This window comes from Anabas testudineus, chromosome 9 (assembly GCF_900324465.2).
Source record: "Anabas testudineus chromosome 9, fAnaTes1.2, whole genome shotgun sequence".
In the NCBI taxonomy this organism is placed as follows: domain Eukaryota; kingdom Metazoa; phylum Chordata; class Actinopteri; order Anabantiformes; family Anabantidae; genus Anabas; species Anabas testudineus.
This window is the reverse complement of record NC_046618.1, coordinates 8,953,198-8,969,445: the sequence shown is the minus strand read 5'-3', so window position 1 is coordinate 8,969,445 and position 16,248 is coordinate 8,953,198. Positions and strand designations below refer to the sequence as shown.

Genomic DNA, 16,248 nt, shown 5'->3' with positions numbered 1-16,248 from the left:
AATTACTCCGCTTGTTATCTTGGCTCGCTGGGAAGCAAAGGCGGTGATTGGCAGTTTGATTGGCCAATGGCGACGACGTATGTGAAACAAGTTGGCCAATAGGACAACGCGCGGCTACGTATGGGCGTGCCCACTCTACGCCGCAGAGTGGCGAGCGAACGTTTTGATTGACGTCTCGTAAACCAATCGTACGTTACTATTCAGACTCACAGGCCAATCAGCGTCGACTGGGGTGTTTTTAAATGTCCTGTAGGTGACGTCATTTGACAGCAACCATTTATTTAGCGTTAATGCAAAAAAGTAATTTTTCTATCTTTAGTCCAACAAACACATTTTGTTTTAATTTATTTTAGACACTTTTGAAAGAGATGGATGGTCATTAAGTTGCTCTTGAAAACGTCACATGGCTGTTTCTACTTCCGGGTTATTGGGCTCTCGGGCATGGCTGCTGGACGTGTGTGTCCATATGACATGTGTGACTAGAAATCGGAAAATAGGATGAGTTCTCAAAAGGGTAATGTATCTCGGTCGAGAGGCCAGAAGCATCAAAACGCCACTGCGTTCAAAAACGACAAGTATGGAGCGACTGTACAAGTGAAGGTGTGTCGGCCATGGTGTTACACGTTACATAGCCTGTACAGCTAGTCAACAAACAGCACGTTACAGTTTTGAATTAATGTTACACTGTGCTCCTGTGTAGACACTAGGCTCTGTTTAACTTTTACTCGCCAGTAGCCATCCTAAAACGACATTTTCTTGCATCGTTTTCATTGTTAGTTGTTATTATTGCCTATTATAAAGTCATTTCATGTCTTTTGTAGCTTTGTATTGTAATAACATTTTCATCATCTGTGTGCTTATGTCTCCCAACTTGCAGAAAGCAAAATCAAAGATCCACAATGGACTTTGTCAACACTGTAAGGGCGTTCTTGAGTGGAAAGTCAAATACAACAAATACAAGCCACTAACACAGCCCAGAAAATGGTGAGTACACCTGGGTACTACAGACATTCAGGAGTAAGAGCTGAACTGCTGTCTCATTATGATAATCATGAGTAATTGCCCAGGAAAAGATAACAAATATTACTATGGTTAGTTAATCAGCATATTCATCACCCACATTATCTAAAAAGTTATACGTTTATAACAACTGGGATTTCATTCCTCTTTAAATTTATAAAATGATCAAATAGGATTATGTTTGGCTTCAGCTCTCGCAGTCAGACTCGCATAGTGAGTCACACTGTGTAGTCCAGTGTTGTGTTTTGGATGTATTTTTTTAACTCTTAGGGGAACAAACGATCAAAGGGTCACCTGTCATAGCTTGTTCCACTCTGAAAACTGATGACATTTATACATTTGTGTTTGTTTCTTTTAGTGTCAGATGTTCCCAAAAGACAGTAAAGGATGCATATCACATCATTTGTAAGCCATGTTCTCTTCAGCTCGAGATCTGCTGCAAGTGTGGGAAGAAAGAGGAAATCGTTATTCCGTGAGTGGTCCTAAATTATCACTGTGTGTGTTCGCGTGTGTGTTTGCGTGTGTGTGTTCGTTCATGTGCGCAGATTTAAAACCAACCCTGGTCCTTGAGAGCCACAGCCCTTCTTGTTCCCAAGCAACTGCACTTCCAGCTTCTGATTGGCTGATCACAGCTGATCTAAGGAACTTGCAGTAGGAAGGGCACTGGTAGTTGGAACACAAGCAGCACAGTGGCTCTCCAAGACCAGGGTTGACTTCCTCTGACTCAGATGAATTATCATTTGTTTTGCTGCCATCTTGTGGATAATGAGATATATTACAGCAGATTCTTGGAAATGAGGTGGAAAGAACAACTCACTGACAGCATTTGCACTCTAGTCTCTCCATCCATGTTTAATGTTATTCACACAGATAGTTTTATTTTTTGGACATAGCATTTGACACTGCCTCATTTTGATTTTATCTTGTGTAGGATAAATTCAAATTTGGACCAGAATGAGCAAAATGAAGATGGCGAGCAGAAAAAGATGAAGCACGGACAAGGAAAGGAGGACATAGATGACCTGGACAGTGATGATGATTATGATGATAACGACCTTAGCGATGTAGAAGATGAGGATGATGAAGACTTTGACTGTGACCTGGGACCAAAGACACAGAATAAGTCTGATGCTGTTCCAGATGTTTCCAGAATTAAAGTAAAAGAATAATGACAGTAAAAGTAAGAGGATTTGTAGTATGCCATTTTTGTAATCACAGTGCATGATAATGACTGTGATGTGGACACACAATAAAGACCTTCTTTGAAAAAGACATTATCTGGATGGCAGCACCTTTAACCTGGGTTCCTGGATACTTTGCTCAGCATTGGTGATGCCTTCACAGATGTATACGTCAACCATGCTGTGTGCACTAATGCACCTCCATATCATCACGGACACTGGCTTTTGAACTGTGTACTGATAACGTGCTGCATTGCCGCCTCCTCCTTTTCAACCTAGATAACACGGCGTCCATGATTTCTTATGTTGTTGAACTATTTGCTGGTACAGTCTTTCCCAGTATTGAACCTCGCTCTATCACCCTTACATCCGTCTCTTAGTGATATTTATAAAACAGACCTTTTGGCTTTTTTCCTTTTCTTTTTTGAATCTTTAACAATACACAACTATTACAGGTTTTGTTGACCTTGTTTCAACCTTTTTGAAACATATTTCTGTCATCAAATTCAAAGTGAGTGTATTTTTAAAGAACTAACTATTAAATCCTTAGTAACAGTATTTGATCTGTGTCTTTGTACTATTTTTAATCAAATATATTGTTTAAATAATTTGCATATTGTTACAGTCTGTTCTTATTTAGATTTCAAACCACATTGATTTTCTATATTTATGATGTATTGTATTTCAAACACAGTAGGTAATAATTTAGTTTAGTTTACCTAAGCTACCAAACATCAGCTGCACTAAAAGCAGAAGTGGGTGCTTTGCAGATACATCAGGAAATCACACCCTATTATGCAATCTGTTATAAATTTATACTCCTGCCAGTTTAGTGGGTACAACTTGACTTCTAGAGTGTCATGCAGCAGTAAATCAGGAAGGTATTTTTTGTTTTTTTAAATGTGTCTACAGTCGTTATGCTTAGTGCTACTGTACTGCAGTGAGTTGTTCTGGAAGATATTTCTAATATTTTTGTGAAAGTGGCTAGATGTTAGAAACATTTTAAAGTTTCTTGTAAAAGTGTGTGGGAGACTGTTTTTAGGGTTAGTCCCTCAACCACACTTTTTTTTAACCTTCCTCTCTATAATAAAAATACAACAATATTTCAATGTCCTTATAGTAATTTTAAAAGGTAAATACCAAATGAATGTTTTAGACATATACAGTAATATCCTTGACATCCTCAGTACTTCTTGCACTTATTTTGTAAGTGATAACTGCCACAGTTTACACACTTACTCAATATTGTTGAGAGATGCCATAATGTGCTAGAACTGTGTAATCGTAAATCTTTAAACAAGAAAATTATTCTTATTTTTTCTTCAATGTGCATCTTTTTTTTTTTTACTTTCAGCCACTAATTCCACTTCCTGTCAACGGTTAACCTGTTGTTATATGGAAATAGTGTCTTGCATGAGTTAAGAAATGAGTGTGTTGAAATTCATCATGTGGAAGTAATGCAAGATTTATATGGATGGATTCAACATTGAGCTCCGGATACATTTTTATTTAGTGCCCCCTTCACCAGTTTGTTCCGCTTATGCACTTGTAACTAAACACTAGAAAAGCTGACTTGGTTTTGACTCTCATCACTGTTTATAATTACACTGAACCACCCAGATACAGTTGGTATGTCAACATTTTTTAGATAACTTGCTCAACCTTGTGTTGTTAACTGTCTCCAATATTAAGAAACAGTTCAGAACAGTATTTCATGCCAGCTAAAAACTAATGGTTATGTGCTTGTTTACTAGAGAAACAGACCTGCCAAGTCTGACATTTGCCAACATATATTGGTACTGTAAAAAGCCACCTCTGGTGTTATTGTCCATAGGAAAGAACATCACGTGCCAAAGTCTGTGTTCATTTTCATTATAGTTTTCCACTATTATTGTGTGGGTGAACTAGGCATTGAACACTGAGCTGGAAAAATCCCTATAAACATTAATCAGTGGGCAAAGACAATAAAACGTTTTCTGGTAAATAGATGAGTTCCCAACTTCTCAAGTCTGTCTTTAAGCATTAGGCAGTTGCCCATATGAATACTGAAACAGGTTTTACTTGCTGTTCACACACAGGCCTTTGAGATATGCCTCTAAACATGATTTGAGTGATATGAGTCAAAAAAAAAAAAAAAAAGAACTGCATAAAAAAACAAAATCTTTATCAGTCTTTATTTGGGCAACATTGTGAACCTGGTTGCTGGTAAGATTTGTGTTTAAAGACAGATATTCAGAACTTTGATTGTGAAGGCATTATATTATTAGATTATTAAACCATTCTACTCATTTGGTTTGCCTCTTTTTACTTTTATACCTAGAAATTATTAGTACAACATACTTTTAATGATGTGATACTAATAATGTCAGGTAACAATTAAAAATAATTTTAGGAAAATATTCAGTTTATGTTGCTTGGATATCGTATTGGATTTATATTGTTTTAGTTTTCCCCCGTTACTATCAACTACAGCTCCATAACTGTTATAATGAAGATGTCATTTACAATATAATACAAGTCAAGTTCAACTGTACTTTCAAGTACGGCACAATATATGTATACCCTCCTGTCACTCCTGACAACTAGAAAATACAACAATCTGGTACATAATACAGAGCTCAGAGGTCCACTTGACCTTGAACACGCTCTGAACTCAAATAGATCAATAGATAGAGCTGTTTATTTATAAAGATCATTTATGTAAAGTACATAAACGACATGGTAAAGGAGAAAGACGAAACGTGACCGCTCCTATGTGTCCTGTGATTTGCTACGGTTCTGAATTGCGCACAGTTTTCTCCGTGACAGTAACAGGCGCCCTCGCTTAATGTTCCACTCTTAAACCCTTATTATAGAGCAGGCCCACTAAAACCTCACCTCAGGCTACTTTTTTAAAAATCAAAACATATGAATGTCTGGATTTAGACATATTCACGACCCGTTAAGAGGATATAGTGGGTAGTTATTTTATTATCAGTGACAGAAGTGTCTTCAGCGCGTCGTTTCCTTGATGAATTATTAAACGGGTACAGTTCAGAAACACGGAAGTGATAATTACCAGCAGATGATGGGTTGTTTAACAAAAATAGGACATGATATGTCTCCTTTAGCTGACTCTCTACGTGCGCCTACATGTACCACAGTAATATGAGGAACAAATAAACAAACCCCAAAAAACAGTAAGACACGCCAGTCTCTTCTCATTGGCTGCAGCGTGTCCTTACAGTCAGGTGGAGCCGCGCGTCCCGTCCCAGTGATCAGTGACTTCTCCGAGGACATAATCCGGTGCACCGTAAATTCACATATTGTTCTGCTGGACTAGGACTGATCTGTTGAAGGAATGGCAAACTCTGGCAAACCCACCCCCGCAATGAGACACGTATACAGAGGGACATTTATGCACTCCACCCAACAGGCACCACTGCAGATCCTGGAAGATGCGCTCCTGGGAGTCGATAAGGATGGAAAGGTTTGAAATATCTAAAACATCGCTTAGTGTGATTTTAAAGTCTTTAAACCTTCACCCCTTTTGGTTTCAATATCAACAGCTGACTGCAGTTAATCCTAAACGCTGCGTAAAAAGGCTACATTCGTCACAAGTTGGCATAAAAGACATCTGCGTTTTCAAACCGAATCTGCTGTGTGATGATCTACCTTAACTATCTCCTAGAGTGAGCAACTTTCTGGACTTGACCCGCAATAAACTCTCAGACACCAACACCTTAAGAACAGCATGACGTCATATCAAATACGACATGTGGCATTAAATGTCAGACAACACCCATTGGAAAACAGACAAAAGGCGAGAGCTGGTTCTTGATGGCGTAGAGACAGTAGATAGAAGTGTGACAAAACTGCGTTGGCAGCACCAGACATGTGCTCTGAAAAGGATCTGTTGACAGCAGAACTTGACATGTGGGTGGGTTTCAGAGTTGACTGGTAACAGTCACTCCACCCCCCCCCACCACTCTGGCCCGTTGAATTTTATACACATTTATAGAAATAACAAACAGTAATAAGTTTCCTGGCAGCGCAGCGGTTGCGCACTGTAACAGTCCTGATGCTCGGTCTGCGTGCGTAATGCTCTCCGAGCCGACGGTGATCCGCCGGTCATTGCGTACGTTCAACACCGAGTGAGTTAAACAAAACTATGACTAAGAGTGGTCCCATAAAAAGAATTGACGCTTAAATACTTTCTGCGGGGAGGACGGAAATTCCCTTCAATATAATGACGTTGAATAAAGAGGAGGAAGTCATTGTTTTAGGCACGAACGCGGGGTTTGATCTCAAAATGGCCAAACTGTCGTCCTCTCTGATTAAGATGGGGATACATGGAGCGCTCACTCCCTCAGCCGAGGTCAGGGCTCCGAGCAGCGCTGTTTCTAATTAAAAGTAACTATTTAACATCACTCTATCACTATACTGTCTATTAAAAGATGAGTTACAGTTTAGTGCGCTGTAAATAAACTGACTCTTTTGGTAACTGGGATGTCCCTTGTCATATACTTGTCATATACAAGGGACAGCAAGGACCAATCTATCTAATTTCCCAACAACAAAACTGAGTGAAAATGCTGAGAGTCTAGCAACTTGAAGTGAAGGAAAAAAGTCAACCCTGGTTGGCAGTATTATAATATATTACAATACATGTGTCTTGATACAGAATGTGTTCATGGTTATACCATAAGAGAAATGTACAATAATATATACTTTAGTTATCTCTTCAGGTTTTACACTTCACGAACAGATAGTTCTGTGAACAGTGAACTTCCTCAATAAGTAGACATGAATATTGTTTATTCTACACTACATGAAAATATTTTTATGCAGACAAGTTGTACTTCATTCTGCCATCAGATTGCTTTCATTGGAAAAGGCGGGGAACTAAACAAGCTGTCTCAGGACTTTGGATTTAGTCCGTCTGAAGTCACTCAACTGACAAAAGAGTAAGTAGAAATAAGTGACTAGATGTGTTGAATTATGCAATAGCACTTTAGAGGGCTTGATATTAAATTACTTCGTTCGTTATAGGATTCCATTGTCTTTGTTGACATTAGACGGCAGATGTGAACACAAACGTTTCTTATTGTCTTTCTGTATCTGCAATATTATGTTTGCTGCACCACTAGTATGTAGTAGTAGTATGTAAAAGATGAGCATGATACTTCATATGAAGATAATTTATTGCAATAGGCTTTAAAAACTATTCTTTTCATGGTTTGCTGCACTGCAGTGAGTTCTTCATGCCAGGAATGGTGGACACTCACATCCATGCACCCCAGTACAGCTACGCCGGTACAGCCCTGGATTTGCCCTTACTGCAGTGGCTTGATACCTACACCTTTCCCGTGGAGTCTCGCTTCAGGGACTTGGAGTTTGCCAAGAAAGTCTACACTCAAGTAGTGGTGAGTATTCCAGCATCATAAAGAAAACACAACTAGTCAGCTATTGTGCCTTCGACAAGGTGATGACATATTGTTAGCATCATTACAATATGTCCTGGGAACAAAAGGAGAAGTGAAAAAACAAACAAAAACAATTAGCTGCACAGTTTAAATCTGAGTGTAATCCTGTAATGTTGTCTCTTTGCAGAAAAGGACTCTGAGAAATGGAACAACCACTGCTTGTTACTTTGCTACTATACATACAGATGCATCTCTCCTGCTGGGCAAAATTGCAAGTAAGATGTCCTACACTCAAAACACACATTTGACCTAGATCTCTGTCATTTTTAAGCTTCTTCACTCTTTTCTCTCTGTAACATCGACTGTAGATAGAAGCATGTCCTGTTGTCATACAATTGAAATCTAATGGCACCGTTGTATTGAAGTGTGTTGGTATAATCCCACAACATATTCAGGCTATAGTTAAAAAAATTATCACAGAACAAAAGGGGGGTGTTTTTGAGGTTGCCAGTTCACACATACATATATAGTGAGTCATTCAGATTTTTACTCATCACAAACCAGAAATTAGCATGAAGGGTTTTTTACACTCAACAGTCATTTAGAGCATTCACTGAATGAATGAAGTAGCTACACTGAGCTGTGGAGCTCAGGGATTACATTGTTGCTATAACTAGAGGTAAAGTGTTGGTTTCCTGTGTCCTTTAAGTTCATAAATCCAACCCTTATCCTAACCTAAACCTAATTCTTACCTTAGCCCTGAAATTAAATTGCCTTCAAAAGCCATTTAAACATGTGTGAGACAGTGAGGACCAGTCAAAATGTCCTCACGTTTCCAAAATGTCCTCACTCCGCCCTGGCATTAAAGTGGTTCTCAAATTGTACACAAAAATGTGACACACATTCATATAATGTTTAATGTTACAACTAAGGTGAATTGAATCCTGGGTTTGTCAGGTTTACATAGTCATTTTCTGTATCAGGGTCATTGAACTCTCACCTATGTCCTGCTCTGAGCAGCTATTGTTTGTAGAAAACTGTTATTTTTTATAGTGTTATATATTAAGAATATAAAAAAATATGCATTAACTGTACAATTTACAATACTTATCTAGGTAATCCAAAATTCAGAGTCCCAGGGAAAACAGGAAAATAGCATATGGGCTATTCAATTTGAGCCTTAACTGGAAATATTTGGTCATTTTAAAACTGTGACTAAACCACACCATTCACAAACACCAGTCATAGTCATTAAGTGACATGCACAGAATCTGTAAAACTAAACTTGTTGATACAGTTTTTAAAGTAAAAAAAGTAAAAAAAATTTAAAATATAACTGTTATAAATATAGTAGTCAACAGTATTAATCACTTAAAAAGTGCCTCTGCATGCCTACACAGGTGTTTTCAGTTACTTACTCCAGTAGATCTTAACATTTTGATTAGTCATCATAGGAAAAGCACATGTGAATCACATTTAGTCAACAGATGCTTATTTCTAACAAGTGTTCCAGTAATCCAAGACTGGGATTTTTTTTATGGTAATTACACCTCCCCTACTATGACAAGCCAGATTTCTCAGTTTGAAGGTGGGTGGAAGTGTTTTGGCAAATGACATTTATGTACTAATAAGAACAATAAAGGTAATATGTTGCTTTGTTAAACAGGTAAAACAAAGCCAAGAGAAGAGGCACATTAAAAAAGCTCAGTCCAGACCTCTAAATTAGCCAAAATAATGCATTTAATAAAGAGTACATGTTTTTAACATAGAACTGGAAATGTTCCAGTAGGATAGAGAATCTTTCTACAGCATGTTACAACTGCAAGACTACAAATGTAGCTAATGTTCTGGCTGTATTCCACTCAGCTGTCCTAGTAGACCAGCTGTCTCTGGCATTGTGCATACTGACTCACCAGCAGGACTTCCGCATCATCATTGATGTTTTCAGTTTGAACCATGATTTTTCCTCTGTATAACACAACCACCAGACTGCTCTGAGAAGGTTGCAATATTTCATATTGACTTGAAAGCATCATGTAGTTTCCTCTGCTGCCCTAACTCGATCTCTGATGCTCACTTCCTGTTACTCCTCATTCTAAAACTGCTCTAGAGCAAGACTGGCAAAGTAGGCAAGAAGTTCCTGTTTCACTATGTGCCAATATGTTGGTTGAACAGGCAATTCAATTCAGTGCAATTTGTGTTAGGATTATGTACAATAATGGCTAAATTAATTATGGACCACGATGATTAAGATGTAGGTGACGATAGCGTGGACCTTGTCCTGGGAAGGACTGACTTATCAGGGCTTATCTTCCTCTCTGAAGGTATTTGGCAGTTGCTGCTTTTTTTGTGGCCTCTTCATACAATAGTTCCCATTTGCCAGCAGGATTCCAAGGTACTTGTAGCTGTCCTCAACATCTGCTTTGTTGCCTTTTAGTAGGACAGTCCCCTCAGTTCTAACTACCTTCCTTCTGCTTGTTACCATCCTACTACACTTATCCAGTCCGAATGATGTTCCGTTGTCGTTACTGTAGATCCTAGTGGTGTGGATCAGTGTGTCGATGTCATGTTCACTCCTGGCATACAGCTTGATGTTATTGATGTAAAGGAAATGGTTGATCTATGTTGTAGTACATACAAAGCCTAATACATAATTCTAGATGTGTTTTGTTGAAACTTCAATGTCTTCAGTGTTGCACAAAGTTGAAGTAAGTATTGTTTGCCTTCCAGATGACTTTGGACAGCGCGCCTTGGTAGGCAAGGTGTGTATGGACATGAACAACTCTGTGCAACATTACAAAGAAACCACGCAGGACTCTCAAGATGAAACCCGTCGGTGGGTATTGACTGTTTGGTTAAGTATTAAGGAGATATGGTGTGTTGTAATGTTAGAGATATGTGTACTGGTGAATGACACCCTAATGAAATTAAATGTATTTAACACTGTCAAATACGTCTACCCTTCCAAAACTTAATGTGACATTAAGAACAGTTTATTCAACATGATTTATAAGTTATAACCTTTTTAGTTCTAGCAATATATTTGATATACAGTGCCTATCAAAAGTATTCACCCCCTTCGATGTTTCATCCTTTTATTGACATTATAAATCAATCATGATCAATAAAAGTTGGCAACTTTGGCAATAAAATTTCAGAAAAATACCTCAACAATGTCAAAGTGAAAACAAGTTTCTACAAAGTAATGTCCATTAAATAAAAATATGTAAGGGGAAATCTGTGTTTGCATTAATCTTCACCCCCTTCACAACAGTATTTAGTAGATGAACCTTTGACTGCAATCACAGCATGGAGTCTGTGTAAATTGGTCTCAATTAAGTTTGCACACCTGGACACTGGACATTTTTGCCATTCTTCTTTGCAAAACTGCTCAAGCTCTGTCAGGTTGCGTAGGGATCGGGTGTGAACAGCCCTTTTCAAGTCCATCCACAAATTCTCTATGGGATTGAGGTCTGGGCTTTGACTGAGCAACTACAGAACATTCACCTTGTTGTTGGTAAACCATTTCTGTGTAGCGTTCGCTGTTTGCTTCGGGTTATTGTCTTGCTGCAACACTTCTTCTCCCAAGCCACAGTTGTCTTGCTGACTGAATAAGATTTCAGGATTGTCCTATTTTATGCCGCATTAATCTTACCCTCAACCTTAACAAGCTTTGCAGGGCCGGCTGCCAAGAAGCATCCCCACAGCATAATGCTGCCACCACCGTGTTTCACAGTGGGGATGGTTTGTTCGAGGTGATGTGCAGTGTTTGTTGTGCCCCAACATAGCATCTTGTCTGATGAGACCAAAGTCACCAACTTTTATTGACCATGATTGATTTATATTGTAAATAAAAGGATGGAACGTCCAAGGGGGTGAATACTTTTTATAGGCACTGTATATGTTACCAATAGCAACAGACATTTCACAGATAGTTGTGGTGTATGTGAAGCGTGATGTGTTGCTGAATCATGGAGAAACATTAGCTTGAATTTCATGATTGTGCAAAACTGAAGTTTGTTGTAAAGTTATACAAATAATACAATCGATATTTGTCCCTCAAGGTTCATTACAGAGCTTTTGAAAAAAAAGGTAAGACTCTATAATGCACTTCACAGAACAATTAAATGACATATGAAAGAGCAATATTAAATCTTCTCTGAGCCACTCTTTCTTCAATGTTTCCTGTTGCTTTTGTTTGCCCAGTACCCTCTGGTGAAACCAGTGGTTACTCCCCGCTTTGTTCTATCCTGCACAGGACCTTTACTGGGAGAGCTAGGAGCAATCGCTAGGGACAACAATCTGCACATTCAGGTGAGCACTTTGTGTCAACAGTGAAAGGCCACTTTTGCAAAAAAGGCAACTAGTAATGGACCTGTGGGGTTTTTGAACAATGAAATAAATACACAGACAGGATGTTTTCAAAGACAGAATGCTGGCAGAATGAGAAGGAAGTATTGCAACATAGTACTTGGCATCAGCGATTAGCCTGTAACGGCTCTGCCACACCCCAGTTTACTGTCTTGATGTGTGTGTTTCCAGAGTCACATCAGTGAAAATGCACAGGAAGTGAAGATTGCAAAGGAGATGTTTCCTGAATCAGAGACTTACACAGACATCTATCACAAATTCAACCTGCTCACTGACAAAGTAAACTCATGAACATATTCCTTTCTGCACATACAGACATTTTATACAAAAATATGAATGCTGGTATTCATTCTGAAATTTTTTATGATGGGAATGATTCACAGACAGTGATGGCCCACGGCTGCTACCTCAGTGATGACGAGTTGAATCTATTCAAAGAGACAGGAGCTTCTTTGTCTCACTGTCCCAATTCCAATATTTCGTAAGTCTCAAGACAATATGTAACCAAATGCCATGTACCAAGTCCCATTAAGATATCATTTCATGCTACAAAAAAAAGCAATCCATTACATCACTGAACACTTTAAACTACTGCTTGAATATATTAGTCTCTCTTTCCCTATCTACACAGGTTGTGCAGTGGAGTATTAAATGTCCGCAATGTCCTGAAACACAAAGTGAAGTTGGGGCTGGGAACAGGTGGGAGGAGTGCAACTGTGTGCACATTATCAGTCCTAAAGATAGCCAGACTACTGTACATAATGTTTGACACACAGTGATATTTGGTGAATAGACTTTGGCTTCGAAACTCTCTGCCTCACATATAGCAGAAGCATGCATGGATGCTAGGGGCAGGTAGGTGAGTTAAGTTAAGAGGCCATGTTGAGACAGGGTGGTTAGATCACAATATTATAATACATCATCTAATTTTCAGAAGTCGATTATTTTAGTGCTTTAGTGAACGTCAGTTGAGAGGTTTGTCCATGGGTCAGCTGACCACACTGTTTGCATTTTACTGGTTTCAATATCCAAAAGAAAGTAAAAACATCAGATTTAATGCTATTTAGACCTCAAGGCAGGAAAGAAATCACATTTTAAATTCACCTGATGCTTTTGTCATGTCCACAATACTGCATGTGGAATACTAAATGCTTGTGTGTATTTGATTCATCTGGTCTGTTTTTGTCAGATGTGGCAGGAGGCTACTCGGCCTCTATGTTGGACGCTGTGAGGAGAGCTCGGGACACATCCAAATTCATAACAATTCAGACGCCAGAACATGAAACACTCACCTTTGAGGAGGTGTTCAGACTGGCCACGCTGGGAGGAAGCCAAGGCAAGACACAAAACCATTCATTCAGAAACAGACCCAACACTGTGTAGAAGTTACAGTGAAAGCATCAAGTGTTCCCACTCTTTGTTGTCACTGGATATTGTCCAGAAACATTTTCTTGCTGGAATCCTTCTCTCACTCTTACATTGCTTGAGTCTAGTGCTCCAGCACAAACTCCAGCTTCAATACACTCATAGCTGTGGGATATTTTATTTGTTGACTGAGAGTAGAGAATACTAGTGTTTGTCTGACTGTGTCTTTTTCTGTAGCCCTGTCCCTGGATGAACAAACAGGGAACTTTGAAGTGGGCAAAGACTTTGATGCACTGAGGGTGAATGTAGCAGCTCCTGAGGGACCAATTGACATAAGCCAGGAAGAGGGACCAAAGGTTGGTAGTGTGGCACTGGCTTTATCTGCTGATGTGCAGAAACAAACACAAAACAATTACAGCAAATAATCTAATGTAATTGTAACACTCTTCTGTTTTAAATTTCATTCCAGATTCAGTTGGAAAGGTTCTTGAATTTGGGTGAGTGTCCCAATTCATTTATTTGTCTGAACTTCTCAACTCACATGTGCCAGTCACCAAATCATGTATGTTGGTTTGTGTTTTTCTCTGTTACAGGTGATGATCGTAATATAGTGGAGGTGTATGTGGCCGGCAGGAAGGTGATTCCATTCACAGAGCCAACAGCAGAGTAAACCCTTGGGTCCCCTGCTCAGCTTCACCTGTTACACAGCCTATAACCCATGTATTTCTGAGATATATTGTATACAGCAAAAGGATGATCAGCTTGAAACATTGTAATCTGCATGGGCTGAATTACTTACTTACTAAATCTTTAGGAAAAATATTATGACCATAAATATATTACTTTTCAATACAGAGGATACAATTGGTGTTTTGTTTAGGTTCATTGAAGGTTATTTGTAACTGCTGAGCTTGAATTCAGCTTGTTTTTTAAAGGTACTTACTGCAGATAGTTGGCTAGCTGTTCATTATTTTTGCTAGAGACCTGTTTTGTTTAAATTGCAAATACTTTTATACTTTTTTTTAAAGTAGCAAGTAATCAAATACTGGTGACTGGTCACCTTTGCATTGCTTCAGCTAAAATATATGTTTTATTGAAAGTTGGTGTCACATTATGTTTCCTTCAATTTACGACCTGTAAAGTTAGGTAACATATTAACAGAATATGGTGCAGATGATGTAAAGAGCGTCAGGGCTCAGTTAAGTGCCTAAGCTGCTTATCTACAGTGACTTGATGATCCCATTTTTGCTTGTGTAGCTATAATGCTTTATGACCAGAACTTAAGTTATAGCTTGTTCAGTTTGTTCACTGTACACTCCATTCAAGTGTTTGAAATGGCAAGGCCACAACAGCATATTATTTTGGGCATACAGAAAAATCTAAAGTTAATATCCAAATAGTTCTGTTCTGTGTATAAACTAAGATGAGAATTGAATCTAACATTTAGCACTTAGCACATTTGTGTGATTTACCCAAAAATTAGGTGGTCCTTAAAAATTTCACGACCACCCACATGAAGTTATCTTTATACAGTATTCCCAGTGTATAACTGTAACCTATTATATTTTTGTAGGAAATGAAGGGAAATGTAATGAAGTGACTTCTGTGTGTTCACTGAAAAGACTTAATGTTTTATTTTTACTGAAATGTTTTTAATTTTTACCATATCGCTCGATAATTCTAATTTTATAAAGTATGTTACTTGTGGATGTTTTACATGGAAGACTGAAATAAAGAATAACACCAGTCTGTTTTGGTTTGATTCTTTATACTGTTATTGTGTCATTGTATCATGTAATTTACTCAGTACTGTATTAACCCACCATGGCAAAAAGTATGGATTAACCCTCTAACTGATCCAACCCGCCAGCACCCTTCAGTCACTATCTGGGCCACACAGCTCAGAAGGTGCGATGGCAGAAGAAAGACCTAAAGATGACTAGTGTTGGGAGGCCTCTTCATCTCCTCTCCATCTAAAAAAAAAAACATTAAAACGTGTACTCTGTAACTTGTAACTACAAGTTACAGCCACAAGAGGGGGACACAGTACTCCAAATACATAGGACATCAACTACACTAGACATCTCATCCTTGTCCCACAATTAGATTTTATATATGTTATAGTATAAAATACATAGCATATGCTAATCCAGTTTTTCCACTATAATATATCACTTAATACATAAAAGATCATATGCCATACTTTCATATCTCTCAGCTTATGTTAGCATTAGGACTGAAATAAGGGGAATTTGGTTATCCTAGATCTGTCCCAAATCAAATAAATTCTGTGTACCAGCAACTCAAAAGTAATTAAAACATGAGATCTTAGTGATGCATCTACAAAAACAACGAAATAAAAATCAGTGCCATCAATAATGGAATTAATAACTAAGCAACTGACAATAAGTTTTATTATTATATTATTGTTAAACATGTATTAACTTACAGGCCTTCACACGACTTGACTTGACACACTGACAGCAAATCAAGGGAAGAATCCACATTATTATAATTGTATTTTGTACATTACTAATTATTATTTGGCAGTCCTGGGGTTCCTGAGGGGAAGACAACTGAACACTCTGAACCACCTTCATCAACAAAACGTCTCCACTTATCTAATGTGATGTTGAGTTCAACTAAAACAAAGTCACATATCTAACATGATCCTGTGAGATCATATAGCCTTAGTATTAACATTAAACATGTTTGTCTATTTGTCTACACTGAACAGGAGTAAAACATTCAGCAATGCTTTTAATGGCAGCTTTTAATTAATATAATTTAAGAAATGTGTTCAATGAGTTAATTAATAATTAATAATTAATAAAAACTGAGTGCGGGTTTGTCCACTTCTAGTTTGGTCGCGCTGAGCACCCGTACCGTAATGACTAGAGACAACG

General features: G+C 38.2%; 2 protein-coding genes across 2 annotated transcripts; both read left to right on the top strand.

Annotated features, from left to right (window-relative positions):
- The first annotated feature begins 99 nt into the window (after positions 1–99).
- On the top strand, positions 100–4,302 carry c9h9orf85 (chromosome 9 C9orf85 homolog). The gene is made up of 4 exons (XM_026343204.1): positions 100–600; positions 878–984; positions 1,379–1,492; positions 1,952–4,302. The coding sequence occupies exons 1-4, from the start codon at positions 499–501 to the stop codon at positions 2,187–2,189; spliced, it is 561 nt and encodes a 186-aa protein (XP_026198989.1). The 5' UTR covers positions 100–498; the 3' UTR covers positions 2,190–4,302.
- A 1,096-nt stretch (positions 4,303–5,398) lies between these two features.
- gda (guanine deaminase) lies at positions 5,399–15,091 on the top strand. The gene is made up of 14 exons (XM_026343205.1): positions 5,399–5,670; positions 7,059–7,147; positions 7,435–7,606; positions 7,794–7,881; positions 10,337–10,442; positions 11,671–11,698; positions 11,813–11,920; positions 12,149–12,256; positions 12,361–12,458; positions 12,609–12,676; positions 13,167–13,313; positions 13,580–13,698; positions 13,812–13,839; positions 13,936–15,091. Exons 1-14 carry the CDS (start codon positions 5,542–5,544, stop codon positions 14,010–14,012), a joined length of 1,365 nt encoding a protein of 454 aa, XP_026198990.1. The 5' UTR covers positions 5,399–5,541; the 3' UTR covers positions 14,013–15,091.
- Positions 15,092–16,248: the final 1,157 nt, after the last annotated feature.